We start from the raw sequence: 17,085 nt of genomic DNA on the forward strand, positions 1-17,085 counted from the left end.
ATTTATGATAACACAACTGGCAAGCTATTTCTAAGTTGAGCTAAAAAGATTATAGTAATCCCAGCCTAAAACGAACATTGATTCAGTTTCTTTTTATCTTTCAAATTCATTAAGTAGGTTTCTTTGGTTTGATTTATTTTGCCCAGGTCAAGTTTAAGATAATTTACATTATCAGAACTCTTTCTAAAAGTAATGAGTCTGAATATTCTTAGGTGGTTCTGGTCCTTTATTAGACACCTATATCGACTAACAGGTTTCAGAATATTACTACATTTTATATTAACAAAATGTCATCAGCCAACGAAAATCTCTTACCTTGGCTACTTGTGGTACAGCATTAGCTGCTAATGCTGCGTTTGCAATATCTTCCAGTTTACTTCTTGAAATAGCAGAAATGAAATTTAAATAATATGATTCATAGAGTTGATTCCGAAGATCCTACAAATACAATGAATACTTCATTCTTACAGGCTAGTATAAAGAATGATCGCAAATAAAAATCTTTTAGATAGTATAAGAGCAAGGTTTTGAAGGGTAATATACCATTTAAGAGACAAATTATATAAAAATGACAATCAAAAAAAGTATCCTAAGAGAACAAAGTTATAAAGAAGTATTGGTTACTTGGTTACCAGACATAAGCAAGTAGATATATTAATAAAGTTATATTTTAGTTATATTATCAATGAAATCCTATTAACACCTTAAGCGCCAAGCCTGTTTTGTCTTCCTTTCCATTTAGCCCAGGATATCCGATATTCGATTTCACCAGTGACTGACAGGTCCAGACAGAAAGTATAGTGTCAGTCACCGGTGACTGACATGGCGCTTAACATGTTAATTACACTATTTAACAAAACTAATAAATTTTGGAAAAGCAAGAACATTAAGACATAAGCCTCAAAAACTAACTGGAGAGGGAAGAGGATGAGGAATATTGATGAGAGAGAGACACATTCATTAGCTGCCTCCTACACAAGCCCAGACTGGGGCCAGGATCGAACCTGCAACCCAGACATGAACCAGAAATTGTACCCAAGACCTTTCAGTGTGCAGGGCTCATGCTCCAACCACTGCATCACAGTGGCCAGGGCAAATTTACTTATCTTCTTAAATTCCAGGCAAACAGACCTATAAATAACCACATTTTTCAAAGCTAAGATATTATCAATCATAACAGGCATCATTATTTTATGTAACATTAAGAAAGAATTAATGCTGCAATAAAATGCTATAATACACCATAATTTTTAAGATGCATCTGATTTCAGAGATGCTGGAATGTGAAAAACTGAGGAGTTGGAGCCTGTGTGAAGAAGGTGGCTGAGCAGGGCAGTAGTTCTACAAAGGTTGGGAGAATCATTAAAGGACTGAGAATTGAGAGGACTGAGAAAATAAGTAAATCTGTTGAGGATATTGAGAGCCATGTTTCTTATTGTCAGAGAAAGAAGTTATAAACTTGAAAAAGGAAAAGCTAGAATGAATCTTGTATTTTTAAACTGAAACAGTTTTGGAGGTTATCTATCTGTCTATCTATCTAGAAAGATAAGTAGGAAGATTTATAAAATTAAATCTATATATATAAAAGCCTAATATGCAAATTGTCTGCTCAGGAGTTTGACCAGAAGTTCAATCGGTCGCTATGACATGCAGTGACCACCAGGGGGGCGGCACAGAACGAAGGAAGGCCCCAGCCAGCAGCTGGGGAAGGGAGGCCCTGGCTGGCAGCCGGAAGGCCCCAATTGGCCCTGATCGCCAGCCATGCCTTAGGGACACTATCCGTGAATGAATTTCGTGCACTGGGCCTCTAGTATAAATATAAAAGTGTGTGTATAGGTACATACATATATTTCTTAGCTCTGTTCATTGAAAGGGCCAAAGGACTGGGACACCCTAGTAGCAATGATCAGATGCTAATGTCTAAATACTGTTCTCTACAAAAAGCAACCAGGGCTCCTTAGACAAATGTTTGAATCCTGGACTGTGCCAGAAAAGTAAGAAGGAGACAAAGAATGATGGAAACATTTCAAAAGGACACAGAAGTTGAGTAAGGCTGCAGGATACAAGCTCAATATATAAAAGTCAACTGGGTGTCTACACACTTGCAATCCCCACCCCCCCACCCCCCAAAATAATTCCATTCACAATAGCACTAAAAATATAAAGAATAAATTTAGCAAAAGAATTGCAAGACTTATATTCTACACACTATATAACATTACTGAAAGATCAAAAGGAATGGAAAGATACTGCATGTTCATAAATCAAAAAATTTAATATTGTTAAGATGGCAATACTCTAAAAATTGATCTACAGATTCAAGGCAATCCCTAACAGATCCTCAGGTGGCTTCTTTATAGAAATTGGTAAGCTAATCCTAAAATTAATATGGAAATTCGAGGACCCAAAAAAGCCTAAATAACATTGAAAACAAAGTTCAAAGTGGAAGAACTCAATTTTCAACTTTCAAAATTTGTTACAAAGGAAGAGTAATCAAGACAGTGTGGTACTGGCATAAGAACAAAGGTCAATGGAATAGAACTGAGAGTCCAGAAATAAACCAATGTAACCACTGTTAATTGACCTTTCATTGGGGAAAGAATAATCTCTTCAACAAATGATGTTGGGACAATTGGATGGTCACATGAAAAAGAATTAAGTTGGACACCTACCTCAAACCATATATAAAAATATGAAGAAAACAAAGATTTGGCAATAGTTCCTTTCTTTCCTTTTTTTTAAAATCCTCACTTGAGGATATGTTTATTGACTGACTTTAGAGAGAGAGAAAAACATTGATTGGTTGCCTCCCATACGAACCCTGACTGGGGATTGAACCCGCAACCTAGATATTGGTGTACAGAACAATGCTCCAACCAACTGAGTCACCCAGCCGGGGCTGGCACTGGTTTTTTAAACATGACATCAAAAGTATAAGCAACTAAAGAAAAAATAAATTTAAATTGTTTAAAATCAAAATTTAAAAATTTTGTGTTCCAAACGATATTATAAAGAAAGTGAAAAAAACCCACAAAATGGGAGAAAATAATTGCAAATAATATACTTGATAAGTGTCTAGTATCCCAAATATGTAAAGTACTTTAACAACAAAACAATAGAAAGACAACTCAGTTGGCTGAGTAACATCCATGCACCAGGAAGTCACAAGTTCAATTCCCTATCAGAGCACCAGCCCAGGTTGCAGGCTCGATCTCCAGTAGGGGTTATGTAGGAGGCAGCCCATTGACGCTTCTCTCTCATTGATGTTTCTCTCTCTCTCTCCCTCTCCCTTCCTCTCTCTGACATCAATAAAAACATATATTTTTTAAAAGTATAATAAAAAAAGACAACTCAATTAAAAATTAGAGTTCTGAATGGACATTTCTCCAAAGATATACAAATGGCTAATAAGCATATTAAACAATGCTTAATATCATTAGTCAGCAAGGAAATGCAAATCCAAACCACAATGAGATACACATTAGGATGGCTACAGATAATAAAAAGTACTAGCAAGGATATGGAGAAATTGGTTTCACAATTCCTCAAAAGGTTAAGTTTTACCAAGCAATTCGGCTCCAAGGTGTTTATGGACGTAACAGAAATGAAAACACATATCTATACAGAAATATATACAAATGTTTATAAAAGCCAAAAGGTGGAATCAGCCCAAATGCCCATCAACTAATGGAGAAAGAAAATTTGGTATATTCATTCAATAGACTATTATCCTATCTAATAATAGACAAACATGGTAATTAACCATAACTTTGCACCCTTCCCATTGGCTAATCAGCGAGATATGCAAATTAACTGCCAACCAAGACAGCGGCCAGCAGCCAGGCAGCTGAAGCGAACAGGAGGCTTGCTTGCTCCAGTGATGGAGGAAGCCAAGGTTCCCCGCCTGCCGCTGCCCAGCTCTGAGCTGTACTCTAAGCAACTATGTTGCAATTATAGAAGCTAAACAAACCCAGAAACCTGCTTTCAGCCAGCCGGGCCTCAGAGCTGAAGCTGTAACAGTGTTTCAATTATAGAAGCCAAACAAACCCAGATACCTGCTTAAAGCAGCGAGGTCTCAGAGCTGGAGCTGAGCCTCAGAGCTAAAGCCGGCTCTCAGTTCCAGTGACAGCCATAGAAGGTAAATAAATCCCAGAATAAAAAGAAAAAAGAAAAAAAGGAGAGGTTGGGAGCTTCAGTCACCCGCCAGCCTGAAAACGGCCCTCAGCCCCTCACCCAGTCTGGCCAGGCACCCCAGTGGGGACCCCCACCCTGAAGGGGGTGTGACCATCTGCAAACAGCCATCATCCCCTCATCCAGGCTGGCCAGGCACCCCAGTGGGGACCCCCACCATGATCCAGGCCACCCTTCAGGGCAAATCAGCCAGCCCCCACCCGTGCACCAGGCCTCTATCCTATATAGTAAAAGGGTAATATGCAAACTGACCCTAACAGCAGAAGGACTGGGAATGACTGGTCACTATGACACACACTGACCACCAGAGGGCAGATGCTCACTGCAGGAGCTGCCCTCTGGTGGTCAGTGCGCTCTCACATGGGAGGAGCTCTGCTCAGCCACAAGCCAGGCTGATGGTTGCCAGTACAGCGGTGGTGGTGGGAGCCTCTCCTGCCTCCTCAGCAGCGCTAAGGATGTCTGACTGCAGTTTAGGCCTGCTCCCCGCTGGCAAGTGGACATCCCCCAAGGGCTGCCGGGCTTCCAGAGGGATGTCTGATTGCCATCTTAGGCCCAATCCCCCGGGGAGCGGGCCTAAGCCAGCAGGTGGTCATCCCCTGAGGGGTCCCAGACTGCGAGAGGGCACAGGCTGGGCTGAGGGACCCCTCTCCCTCTCCCGAGTGCACAAATTTTTGTGCACCGGGCCTCTAGTTACATAATAAAGAGGAATGAAGTACTGGTACATGTTACGATATGAACTTTGAAAATACTATGCTAAAAGAAAGAAGTCAGATACAACAGACCATGTATATAATTCCATTCATATGTTAAGAAACAAAAAGTAGCTCAGGATAGGAAGTGGAGGTGGACGATATAACAGTTAAGGAGATGAAAATGTTCTAAAAATTTATTATAATGATGGTTGCACAACTCTGAATATACTGAAAACCAATGAACTCTACACTTTGTACATTGAAAATGGGTGAATTTTATGGTTAGGTGAACTATATTTCAATAAAACTGTTGTAACAAAAGGAAATAGGAAGGGACTGATAAATTGTGCCTCTTTTAAAAGTGGCATAGTTGAGTTAATGCAGGGTAAAATAGAAAGCCAGGCATCATTAACTAAAGAAGACACAAAATATGTGATTTTCAACAATAATTTAATTAGTAACTTCATTCAACAATAAATAAGTAAAGATGCTTGTGATCTGTTAGCTACCTATTCAATATCCCCCTCTTCCTTGCTAAAAGAATCCAGATTTTGTTTGGGGTAGCAATACACTTATCTAAATATTAACTTCCACAGCCTCCTTTGAAGTTAATTATGTGAGGCATAAATGAAAGTCGTCTGGGAGTTTCAGGGAAAGCTTAGCTTTCCTGATCTAAATGAACAGCCAGGGGTGGCATATCCATTCTCCCCTTCCTCCAGCCTGAGCAAAGATGTGATGTTTACAGCTGCAGCTGCTACCTTGCATCCATGAAGCAATAAGCAAGCCAATGAAAAGCTACAAACTAAAGATGATAGATCAGAAAGATAGAGGGAGCCTGAGTCTTTGATTACCTCGTAGAGCGGCTATACTACTTTGGACATCCTACTTCCGGGCTAATTATTATCTTAGAAAAATAAAATCCTACTTTTAAGCTATAGTGTTAGGTTTTTTATTTATTTGTGGGTTTGTTTTTTTTTTAAGCTAGACTCAGTCTTAATCAATAAAATACTTCTTCAGCCAAAAAAATAATTTTAATCTGTCAGACTGGTATTTAAAATTCAAACATAGTCTCAAAAAATCAAAGTGGGAAACTGAGTAAGGGAATTTCTGATTTTTCACACTGGATATCTTAAGATTTTTTTAAAAAATCTGTTTTCACATTCAAGAGTCAGGAAAATAAGAAATCATGTTACCTGGCACATTCTGTCAATATTTTCTTCAGTTGGCATCACAAAATACACTGCAGGAACATCTGGAATAGGATCTCGATCCGAGTGCAAAAGCCTAGAAGACATAAAGAACATAAAACTCACTTTTTTCTTAGTCACTTACCTAAAAAGACAGTTTAAATCAGTATTTACCAAACTGGGAGTTCACTAGTTCAAGAACAGTAACCGGTACTCTAAAAGCTCTTGCTGTAATTACTTATTTAACCCAGCTTTCTCCTTGTATCAGTGTTACTATTTATGTAGTAAGATTCTAATCTCTTAGTCTTCATTTCTTATACTCCAGTTGCCTTACTTTTAATACCTCTTCTACCAATGTTCTCCTTGAAAGAGAACTTAAAGCACATTCAAAATGAATTTTTTTCCCATTTTTCATAGAAAAAGATTGGGGAGGCGAGTGGAAGGAAAGTGAAGTTTTCCAAGAGAGAAAAAAACAGAAAGCTGAAAGTCTTTAGAAGCAGTAAAAAAAATTTAACCATAAAGTCAAATATATTTTTTAAATGAAAGACATATAAATGCTTCCTTTAATAGAATTTTTTTTTTTTTTTTTTTGCTACGTAACAGAATGCATAAGCATGCAAAGATTTTTATCACTTGATAATTTTCTTTTTTACAATCCAGGCAGTATATTCATTCAAATATCCAATATCAAATCACAAAATGTCTTTATTCTTCATTGTAAGATTTTATCATGCTTGTATCAGGAAATAGAACTAAAATTCTATTTCTATAATATTCTACAGCCATGCTTCTATAAGCAATATTCTATGTACAACCTTTTATATATGTCCTTCTATATAAAATATTTTAGTCATCCTTCTATAAAGAGAGTGAAGAGGCACATGCAATTTATCAAACATATTAGAAGCAACATAATCAAATAAATTCAGTAGTTAAGAAGACAGCATAATAGCCTTCTACAGTGATTAAGTCATTACTTCATAATTACTTAAATTTTTCATATTAATGGTAAACTAATTTTAAAAGTATATGTAAATTAAAGGAATAAAAAATGTTTAGAGCTGGAAGAGATCTTAAGACAACCAGCCCTTTTCCTTCACATAAGAGGGTAAACCAGTCTGTAGAAAAAAATATGAGAGAAAATTTAAATTCTGAAATTCAAAAGTTTTAGACTGGGGATTTGCCCTCGCTGGTGTGGTTCAGTAGATAAGAGTGTTGGCCTGTGGACTGATGGGTCCCGGGTTCTATTCCAGTCAAGAGCATATGCCCGGGTTGGAGCTTGATCCCCAGTAAGGGGCGTGCAGGAGGCAGCCAATCAATGATACTCTCTCATCACTGATGATTCTCTCTCTCGCTCACTCTCCCTTCCTCTCTGAAATCAATAAAAATATTTTTTTAAAAAAAAGAAATAAAGGGTTGAATAAAGGAAGATCATAAAATGTTATTCTATAAAATACTGCAACTTAACATTATATTCTCTATAAATGTCCCCTAATAATTTTAAGGTACCCAAAGAAATCTTTAACAATTATTTGAAAACAAATGCCATTATTAGAAATATGTTAAAACTCACAGATGCAGAGTGATTCCCATGTCTCTCAGCTCCTTCACAGAGAGGAGAGGAGAGATGATATCCTGGCCAAATCTGTCATAAATGAGCACCTAATAAAAAATTGTGGTTTTTAAACATCATTATCAGTGAACAGTCAATAGAGAGCCCATACTATGACAATGTTGATATACATTTTATTTTAATCAAAGTATATTGAATTCTTATACATATACCAATTTAATATTTTCTAGCATTTTCACTAAAATTTCCATTCATGCAGTAATCCATTCTTAAAAACATTACTACTTAGGCTAAAATAAATTAATAATTATATAAATTTCTTCTTACAAACTACTTTTTCTATGTTAAAAAATAGAGGACTTTTGGTCAAGATGGCAGAGTAGGTAAACGCTGTGTGTGCTTCCTCCCACAACCACATCAAAATTACAACTAAATGACAGAACAACCATCCTTGAGAATCACCTGAAGACTAGCTGAACTGAACTCCTACAACTAAGGATAAATGCAAGCCATACTGAGACTGGTAGGAGGGGCAGAGATGCAGAACGGGCTGGTCCCACTCCCACGTGTGGCAGTTTAAGAATTGGGATGGATATCATGGCTGTGGAGGTCCTCCCTGAAGAATGAGGGATCCCAGCCCTCAGCACCAATAACGAAGGGATAGTCCCCCAAACATCTGGCTGTGAAAACCAGCAGTGAGTGTGTCCAAGTGAGGGGAGTTCGAGAGAGGGGCTGCTGCTGTAGACCTAGGTGCTGAAGTCTTAGAGGGACTAAAACAGACTTATTCACTCACAGACTCACTCACTCTAAGCTCCAGCACAGAGAAGCAGCTTGGAAAGCACTAGGGACATAGGGGGAGGAACTGAATTCTCTAGATTCAGGGTGAGGGCTGGAGGAGCAGCTCTCTCTGGGAGCAAACTGCTGGCAGGCGCCTTTGTTCCTTTGCTGAGCCCACCCCCACCCAGCCTGCAGGTGCAAGTGGGCACCAAATCTTGAGTCTCCATCAAACTGGATTCAAATTGATTCCCTGAAAACTTTCCTTACCCAACCCATGCACCAGCCCAAACCTCAATTAGTAGCTGTTCCTCACAAGCTGTCGGCCTTGGCTCACACTTTGGACTTTAATCTCTCAAAGTCCACAAACACCAAACAAGCAGCAGCTGTCTTCAGCATGCCCTGTACCCTTTGCTAAATGGTCCCTGCCATGAGTGGCAGTTGGCCTTGGTTTGCAGCATAGCCTTTCCCAGGCACCTCCAAGTCCAGTATAGGCTGTAAACAACCACAGATCACTGTAAGTCCTACCAGGTGGTCCCTGCCAGGCACAGGCATTGGCTGATTTGGACGTGCACCAGAGGCCCTCCCAAGAGGCCCTAGAACCAATACACCCAGTAGCCATCTTCAGGCCATACCAGAGCACCACCGAATTAGCTCCACAAATGACAAACCCAAAGGGTGGACATGGCAGGCACCAGAGCCCCACTATAGTTATCCCACTCAATCAGGTCAACCCCCGCACTACTGCTCATCCACTGTAATTATGGCCAATCCTCACATCCAGTCAGCCTGGGGGTCAATCCCATCCACTGGCATACCAATAGCAATCACCCAGCTCAGGTGACCAGGGAGTCTGCACCAGTGGGCCCCACTCTGACATCTACTACAGAACACCTACTACTTAAGGCCACTCTGCCAAGACTGGGAGACACTGCAGATCTATCTAGCACCTATAAATAAATATAGGGAGTCAGTCAAAATGAGAAGAAAAGCAACATGTCCCACATGAAAAAATGGAACAAAACTCCAGAAAAAGAACTAAACAAAACGAAGGCAAGCAATCTACCAGATAGAGTTCAAAACACTGGGTATAAGGATATTCAATGAACATAGAGGAAGAACAGATGAAATCAGGGAGAACTTACACAAAGATAAAAAAAAACAACAATAAAAAAGAACCAAGGAAGAACACAATAACTGAAATGAAGACGGAACCAACAGCAGATCAGATGAAGCAGAGAACTGAATCAGTGATTTGGAACACAAAGTAGCTGAAAACACCCAATAAAAACAGCAATATATATATTAAAAGACAGTTTAAGGGACATCTGGGACAACTTCAAGTATAACAACATTTGGTACCACCAGAAGAAGAGTGAGAATAAGGGAATGAAACCTATTTGAAGAAATGATGACAGAAAACTTCCCCTACCTGGAGAAGAAAATAGACATACAAGTCCAGAAAGAGCAGAGAGCCAAAACAAGATGAATCCAAAGAGGCCCACACCAAGACAGATCGTAATTAAAATACCAAAAGTTAAAGACAGAGAATTTTAAAAGCACCAAGAGAAAAGCAGTTAATTACCTACAAGGGACCTCCCATAAGACTGTCAGATGATTTCTCAACATTACAGGCCAGAAGGGACTGGCATGAACTAATCAAAGTGATGAAAATCAAGGAACTATGACCAAAATTACCCAGTAAGGCTGTCATTTAAAATCAAGGGAGAGCCCTAGCCAGTCTGGCTCAGTGGATAGAGTGTCGGCCTGTGGACTGAAGGGTCCCAGGTTCAATTCCAGTCAAGGGCACATGCCCTTGGTTGTGGGCTCGATCCCCGGAGGAGTGGGGATGGCGTGCAGGAGGCAGCTGATCAATGATTCTCTCTCATCATTGATGTTTCTACCTCTCTCTCCCTCTTCCTTCCTCTCTGAAATCAATTAAAAAAAATAAAAATCAAAGGAGACATAAAGAGCTTTCCAGACAAGAAAAAGCTAAAGGAGTTCATCACCACTAAACCAGCATTACAAAAAATGTTAACTTCTTTATGAAGAAGATAAAAAATATGAATAAAATGGCAATAATGACTGACCTATCAATAATCACTTTAGCCCTGGCTGGTTTGGCTCAGTGGATAGAGTGTTGGCCTGAGGACTGAAGGGTCCTGGGTTCAGTTCCGGTTAAGAGCACATGCCCAGGTGTTGTGGGCTCGATCCCCAGTGGGGGACATGCAGGAGGCGGCTGATTGATGATTTTCTCTCATCATTGATGTTTCTGTCTCTCTCCCCCTCTCCCTTCCTCTCTGTCTGAAATCAATAAAAATATATTTTTTTAAAAATCACTTTAAATGTAAATGGATTAAATGCTCTAATAAAAGGAAAAAGGATGGCTGAATGAAAAAGAATACAAGCCTGGCTGGCATGGCTCAGTGGTTGAGTGTCAACCTATGAATCAGGAGGTTACGGTTCGATTCCTGGTCAGGACACATGCCTGAGTTTCGGGCTCGATTCCCAATGTGGGGTGTGTAGGAGGCAGCCAATCTATGATTTTCTCTCATCATGGATGTTTATATCTCTCTCTCACTCTTCCTTCCTCTCTGAAATTAATAAAAATATATTTAAAAAACAAACAAACACCTATACATATGTTGCCTAAAAGAGACCCACTTCAGATAGAAGGACACACACAGAATGAAAGTAAAGGGATGGAAAAGAATATTTCATGAAAATGGAAATGAAAAAGAAAAAAAAAGCTGGGCTAGCAATACCTTTATCAGATAAAATAAACTTTTTAAAAAAGGCCATAAAGAGACAAAGAAGCCTTGGCTGGCTTGGCTCAAGGGCATGTGCCTCCACTGCCATTCGATCCCTGACCTCCTCCCGTGAAGGAGGCAACCAATCGATGTGCCTCTCTCACATTGATGTCTCTCTCTCTCTCTCTCCCTCCCCCTCCCCTTCCACTCTGCCTGAAAATCAATGGAAAAAATATCCTCTGGTGAGGATTTAAAAGATAGAGAGAGAGAGAGAGAGAGAGAGAGAGAGCAAGAAAGAAAGAAAGAGAAAGGACATTTCATATACAATAGCCAAGTATGGAAGCAACCTAAGTGTCCTGGATAAAGAAGATACGGTACACATAATCAATGGAATATTACTCAGCCATAAAATGAATGAAATCTTTCCATGTGCAACAACACTGATGGACCTAGAGAGCATTACGATAATTGAAATAAGTCAGACAGAGAAAGATTTCACTTACACGTGAAGTCTGAAAAACAAAATAAATGAACAATAAAAACAGAAACAAACTCATAGATATAGAAAACAAACTGATGTTGCCTGGGTTTCAGGCTTGATCCCCAATAGGAGACCTGCAGGAGGCAGCCTCTCATCTGTTTCTCTCTCATTGATGTTTTTATCTCTCTCTCTCTAAAAATCAATAAAAACATTAAAAAATAAACAAATATAGTTTATGCAAGGGGCAATATAAGGAGATGCCCATAAATAACGAGGAAGGAAGGGAGAAGTTCGGGGATATGCTCAAACTTAAACTATGAATAATTCAATATAGATAGCTTTAACCAAAGTACTTCTAAGGACTCGTGGAGAATTTTCAAAACACCCAAAACTGTAACCAAGTTGACCTGTTCTTAATTAAACTTAAAGTGATTATAAACTGATAAGTTTGAAACTAATTGACTGTATTCTCTCTTTGAAGAAAGAGCTAGAGGCAGCACGAAGTTTAGAATGAAATAGCTCAGGGAGAAAGATTATGGATTGCTTTCTGATCCAATTACCAGTTTTACTAATAGTTTTATATATCAGTAAATTAATGAAGTGTCATTTTTTCCCCATTGATTTCAGAGAGGAAGAGAGAGAAATAGAAACATCAATGATGAGAGAGAATCATTGATTGGCTGCCTCCTGCATGCCCCCTACTGGGGGACAGGGGGACCTAGCCCACAACCCAGGCATGTGCCCTTGGCCGGAATCAAACCTGGGACCCTTTAGTCCACAGGCCAACGCTCTATCCACTGAGCCGAATCGCCTAGGCTAGGGCAATGAAGTGGCATTTTGGTTTACAGATCACTCTCTCAAGAGTTGATTAAAATGGACCAATCCCCAGAGTCTCACTAACCCTGAGCAAGCTTGCAAGATCCAAACTCTGGACTAGCAGAGCTAAAGAACAAAACATCAACCAGAGTGAAGACCTAAGAGAGGGGTGCTGCCCAGGAGATCAGGATTACCTAGATGAAATGCTACTATCATTGCCTGTCTTACTCCATATAGTATTTATCAAAAAGATTCACATTAAGAAGTCATGTTAAAGAAAAATAAAATATTCATGCATTACCACTAAAATGTCCGACCGTTCAGTATTAACAAGAAATTCCATCCAATCACCACCAATAAGGGCTGAGAAAAAGGGAATAGTCCCCATTAAAATAAACCCTCTTACCTTCCATACTGGTTCTCCAGTGCTGTTTTTAACATGAGGCACATTGAAATTCAACATACGTTTCAAAGCCACTGGAAATAAAAAGAGTCTCATTAAATATAACATTGTTTTTTAGGATTTCACTTTTTCCCCACATTTATTACTTACTACCTCAAAACAAAATACACAAATTATTCAAATAAAACTAATTAATCAAATGACTGGGTATTGAGCCTGAAACTCATGTGCCCTGACCGGGAATGGAACCGTGACCTCCTGCCTCATAGGTCGATGCTCAACCACTGAGTCACGCCCATTGGGCTACTTCTTTGGTTTTTATTGCTCATCTGTTCATGTGGTACAAATAACAGACTCAGGTATAATTAATTTTAAGGAAAATAAAAATCTTGATGTACTTCTATGTGAAGATGAGATGGCCAAATAGGGTAGGTACTCTTTAGGTGATTTAATTTTTAAAAGATTGGCAACACTAAAATCTACTTAGTTGATTTTAAAAAGCATTTTTGAAAAGGCTTTATTATTAATACAGAATAATCTACAAACCCAACTCCTACTAGAGAATTACATAATGCTCAAATTACCTGAATATTAATTTACAGCATATTTACTCACTCACTAGAAAACATTCTATTAAATGCTTGTTTCTTGAGGCAGGTAAAATAAGAAATTGCATTTCAGTGATATATTTGCATATTTATGTGTGTACATTCAGACATAACATTTTGGTAAAATATTAGTACCTAATGCCCAGCCAATAACACACATTGCCAATACTAATTTACACCTACTTCAGTAGCTCATGGGTGTTATGGTATTATACAAAAAATACATAAACAAACAAAAACCACTTTGCATAAAGATGACTAACACATGAGGCATAGCAGGTGCTCCAGGATTAACTCTCCCACTGTGCTTTAAAAGAGCTCTTCCTTCCTCCCACCTCCAGACAATAGAGATGCCACCATCCTGGCACTCACGGCCCGACAGAGAGAATCTCGTTTCTAGGAACAGCTGCTCACTCTTGACACAGGACACCTGGGAAGAACCACAGCCTGAGCTGCATGTGAGCCCCAGGTGTAGAGTTCTCCAGAGGTAGGCCTCGGCTAAATGAGAGGCCGGTAACAGCAGGTATTTGCCTTCTCAGCCCCATCTAGATGAATATCCCCAACTCTGAGCCTTGGCCAACTTGTTAACAGAGGTTTTGACACAGTGAGTTTGTTAATAAAGCAAAAGGCCTGTGTACAAATAATGTATAAGAATGTAATTTTACTTTCATCAGAGTAACGCCCTAAAGGCGTACATCATTGCTTTTAGCTCAAATGACAAACTAATTTCCTTTATTGGCCCTAAACATATTATCCACAGTTCTAGATTTGGCTAATGTAGTTTCATCCTTGCCTGAAATGTTTTTGTTTTTGTTTTCACTCATTCACTATATACTCAACTCATTCAACAAATGTTTAGTAGTGTTTACCATCTGCTGGACACAGTTTTAGTTGTTGGCATTAAACAAAACAGACAATAAAATTACCTATCCTCAAGTAGCTTTCAATTTAGTTGGGGGGAAAAAAACAACAAAATAAATAAAACATGTGGTATGTGTGATCAGGATAAGAGCTATGGAGAAAAACAAGGAAGGGAAGGGGGAAGAAGAAATAGTGGTGTAATTTTAAGCAGTCAGGAAAGGTCTCCTGAGTAGGTAACATTTGAATAAAGGCCTAAAGGAAATGAGGGAGTGAGCCACAGATATCTCTAAAAGAATATTCTAGATAGAAAAAACACATATAAAGGCTCTGAAGTGGGAAGTCTAGTGTGGCTAGAAAAGGGAGTAATAACAGGGAATGAGGTCAAAAAATTCAGTGCGAATCAGATCATCTGGAGTCTTGTAGACCAGTGGTTGCCAACCACTGCTGTAGACCACTGTAAAATCACTGTGGCTTTTACTATGAATGAAACAGGAAGCAGCTGGAGGGTTTTGAGTAAATATGTAACATTTGAGTACTGTGTGAAGAAAAATGAAGGGGGACAGGGATGCAAAAGCAAGGAGACCAAATAGGCAGTTATTACAGAAATTCATGGTGGCTTGGACATGGGAGACAGCAATGACAACGGTCAGATCCTGGAAATATCTTCAGAATAGATCTGATGCCCCGGCTGGTTTGGCTCGATGGATAAAGCATCAACCTGCGTACTGAAAGGTCCCAGGTTCCATTCCGGTCAAGGGCACATGCCCCGGTTGCTGGCTCGATCCCCAGTAGGGGGCATGCAGGAGACAGCCGACCGATGATTCTCATCATTGATGTTTCTCTCTCTCTCTCTCTCTCTCTCTCTCTCTCTCTCTCTCAATAAAACATAGTTTAAAAAAAAATCCATAATAGAGCTGACAAGATTTATGGACAGACCTGGATGTGGGATATGAAAGAGAGAAGTCAAGAAAACTCCAAGGTTTTTGACCTGAGCAACTACACAAATGGAGTTGCCATTAATTGATATGTGGTATACTGAGTTCAGAGGACAGGCTAGAGAGATGAACTTGGGGATCGTCAGTATGTAGATAATACCTATTTATCCAAGAAGCTCAAGAGATCACAAGAGAGAAAGCAGTTGATCTGTGGCTCTCCAATGCTCAGAAGTGAGGGAGCTGAGCAAGAACCTCAACACAGAGGCATGCATGAAGGACCATGGAAGCACAGGATTCTGCCTGTTGAACTAAAGGCAGAAATAGAGAGGGCAGTGGTCCAGGACACATGCACAAACAAGATGACTTTTGAGGGGAACTTTAAGATGAATAAAGATTCTTCAGACAAGCAAAGCAAAAAAACAGGCATCTGCAAAGTGGAGACAATAATACATATGAAAATCACTAAAACCAGTGCCCGGTAATACTAAATGCTCATTATATATCAACCATTATCTACCCAAATAGATTGCAAACTCCTCTGTATCACACTGTCTGGTACTTGGAATATCTGAGAATTGACTGTGAGTTATTTCCCAAAACATTTTCAGTACATATCAGGGAGATGTATAATTCTGCGACTATAACATATATCATAGGGTTTATCTTTCTCTGAAAATAAAACAGAATTTGTGGGTACTAATATTATAAATGATTAAGCTGGCATAACCTATCTAGTAATGATGTGAAATCTTGCTATAATTAATTTCATTTCTGCAGAAATTGAAATTATGCTGTTAGATTTTAAATTCTACAGTTCCTGCATATAAAAATTACTACCATACAATTTTCTTTTTTCTTTTTTTTATAGCAAAGGTGGAAATTCATTGAAGAACAAGTACAGACTCCCACATGAGTAGAGGGAAAGAATCACACAGAACTGACTCCCAAGTAGGGAGGGGGAAAGGGTCCCACAGAATGGATGCCCAGGTAGGGAGGGGGAGAGGGTCCCCAATGTTCATTTTTCAAACAGCTCCTTTGTATTGATAAAGAGTGTTCCTTCAGATCTTATTTTAATATGTAGTATAACCCAATTCACTGGGCTTCATTAAGCTGTCAGAACCATACCTCAAAAACAAGTGGGGCATCTATCTGCTTCCACAGATAAAATGAATGGCAGGTATTCCCCAAATCTTATTAGAACTTTCATATATGTAAGTTATGCCTGCCTTCATCTGATAGCTTATATTAAATTATCTATTGGGGAAAGCAGAACGCAACTCAGTATGCACTGTGTGTCATTATCAGTCTGAAGTCTGTCATTAATTTTTTTCTTTGAAACCCGAAGGAAGGAATCAAGCACAGCCCAAATCCCCTCTATAGGCCACCTTAATCACAACCAATTGTTTTCCTATTCAAATTTACATGCAACCTAAAATAATTACAAGAGACAGAATTTACAAGTTTGCACACTTTTGATGGCTTTTTTCCACTAGCTCCTCAGAATTAAAAGTCCTTGCGAACTTTTAAGACAACTGGCTAACAGGCATAAACCATCAGTTTGCAGCTAACAGGTAAAATGCAAGTTGCCGAAGAAATTAAGGCAAAACTAAGCATATCGAAGACAGAAAAACATATCAGAGCTCAGGGGAAGAAATGTATACTTGTTTCACTGTATAAACTGCATGTGCAGTTTGAAAACACGGACCTGTGAACCAGCTAACACGGTAAGGCTATTCCCCCCTCGCCATTCCTCAGCCCCCTCCCCGGAGCTGGGAAACCACCCGGCGTTTCCCGTCGGGTACCCCAATGACCGC

General features: G+C 39.3%; 1 protein-coding gene across 1 annotated transcript in view; it reads right to left on the reverse strand.

Moving 5' to 3' along the window:
• Window positions 1–17,085, reverse strand: part of SCFD1 (sec1 family domain containing 1) — a 121,357-nt gene that overhangs the window by 103,731 nt on the left and 541 nt on the right. The window contains exons 2-5 of the mRNA XM_006085855.3: window positions 12,871–12,941; window positions 7,644–7,732; window positions 6,077–6,167; window positions 316–438 (exon numbers count right to left, since the gene is read on the reverse strand). Coding sequence (XP_006085917.1) covers window positions 316–438; window positions 6,077–6,167; window positions 7,644–7,732; window positions 12,871–12,941 — 374 coding nt within the window. The remainder of the gene's footprint in view (window positions 1–315; window positions 439–6,076; window positions 6,168–7,643; window positions 7,733–12,870; window positions 12,942–17,085) is intronic.

This window comes from Myotis lucifugus, unplaced genomic scaffold (assembly GCF_000147115.1).
Source record: "Myotis lucifugus unplaced genomic scaffold, Myoluc2.0 scaffold_22, whole genome shotgun sequence".
NCBI lineage: Eukaryota > Metazoa > Chordata > Mammalia > Chiroptera > Vespertilionidae > Myotis > Myotis lucifugus.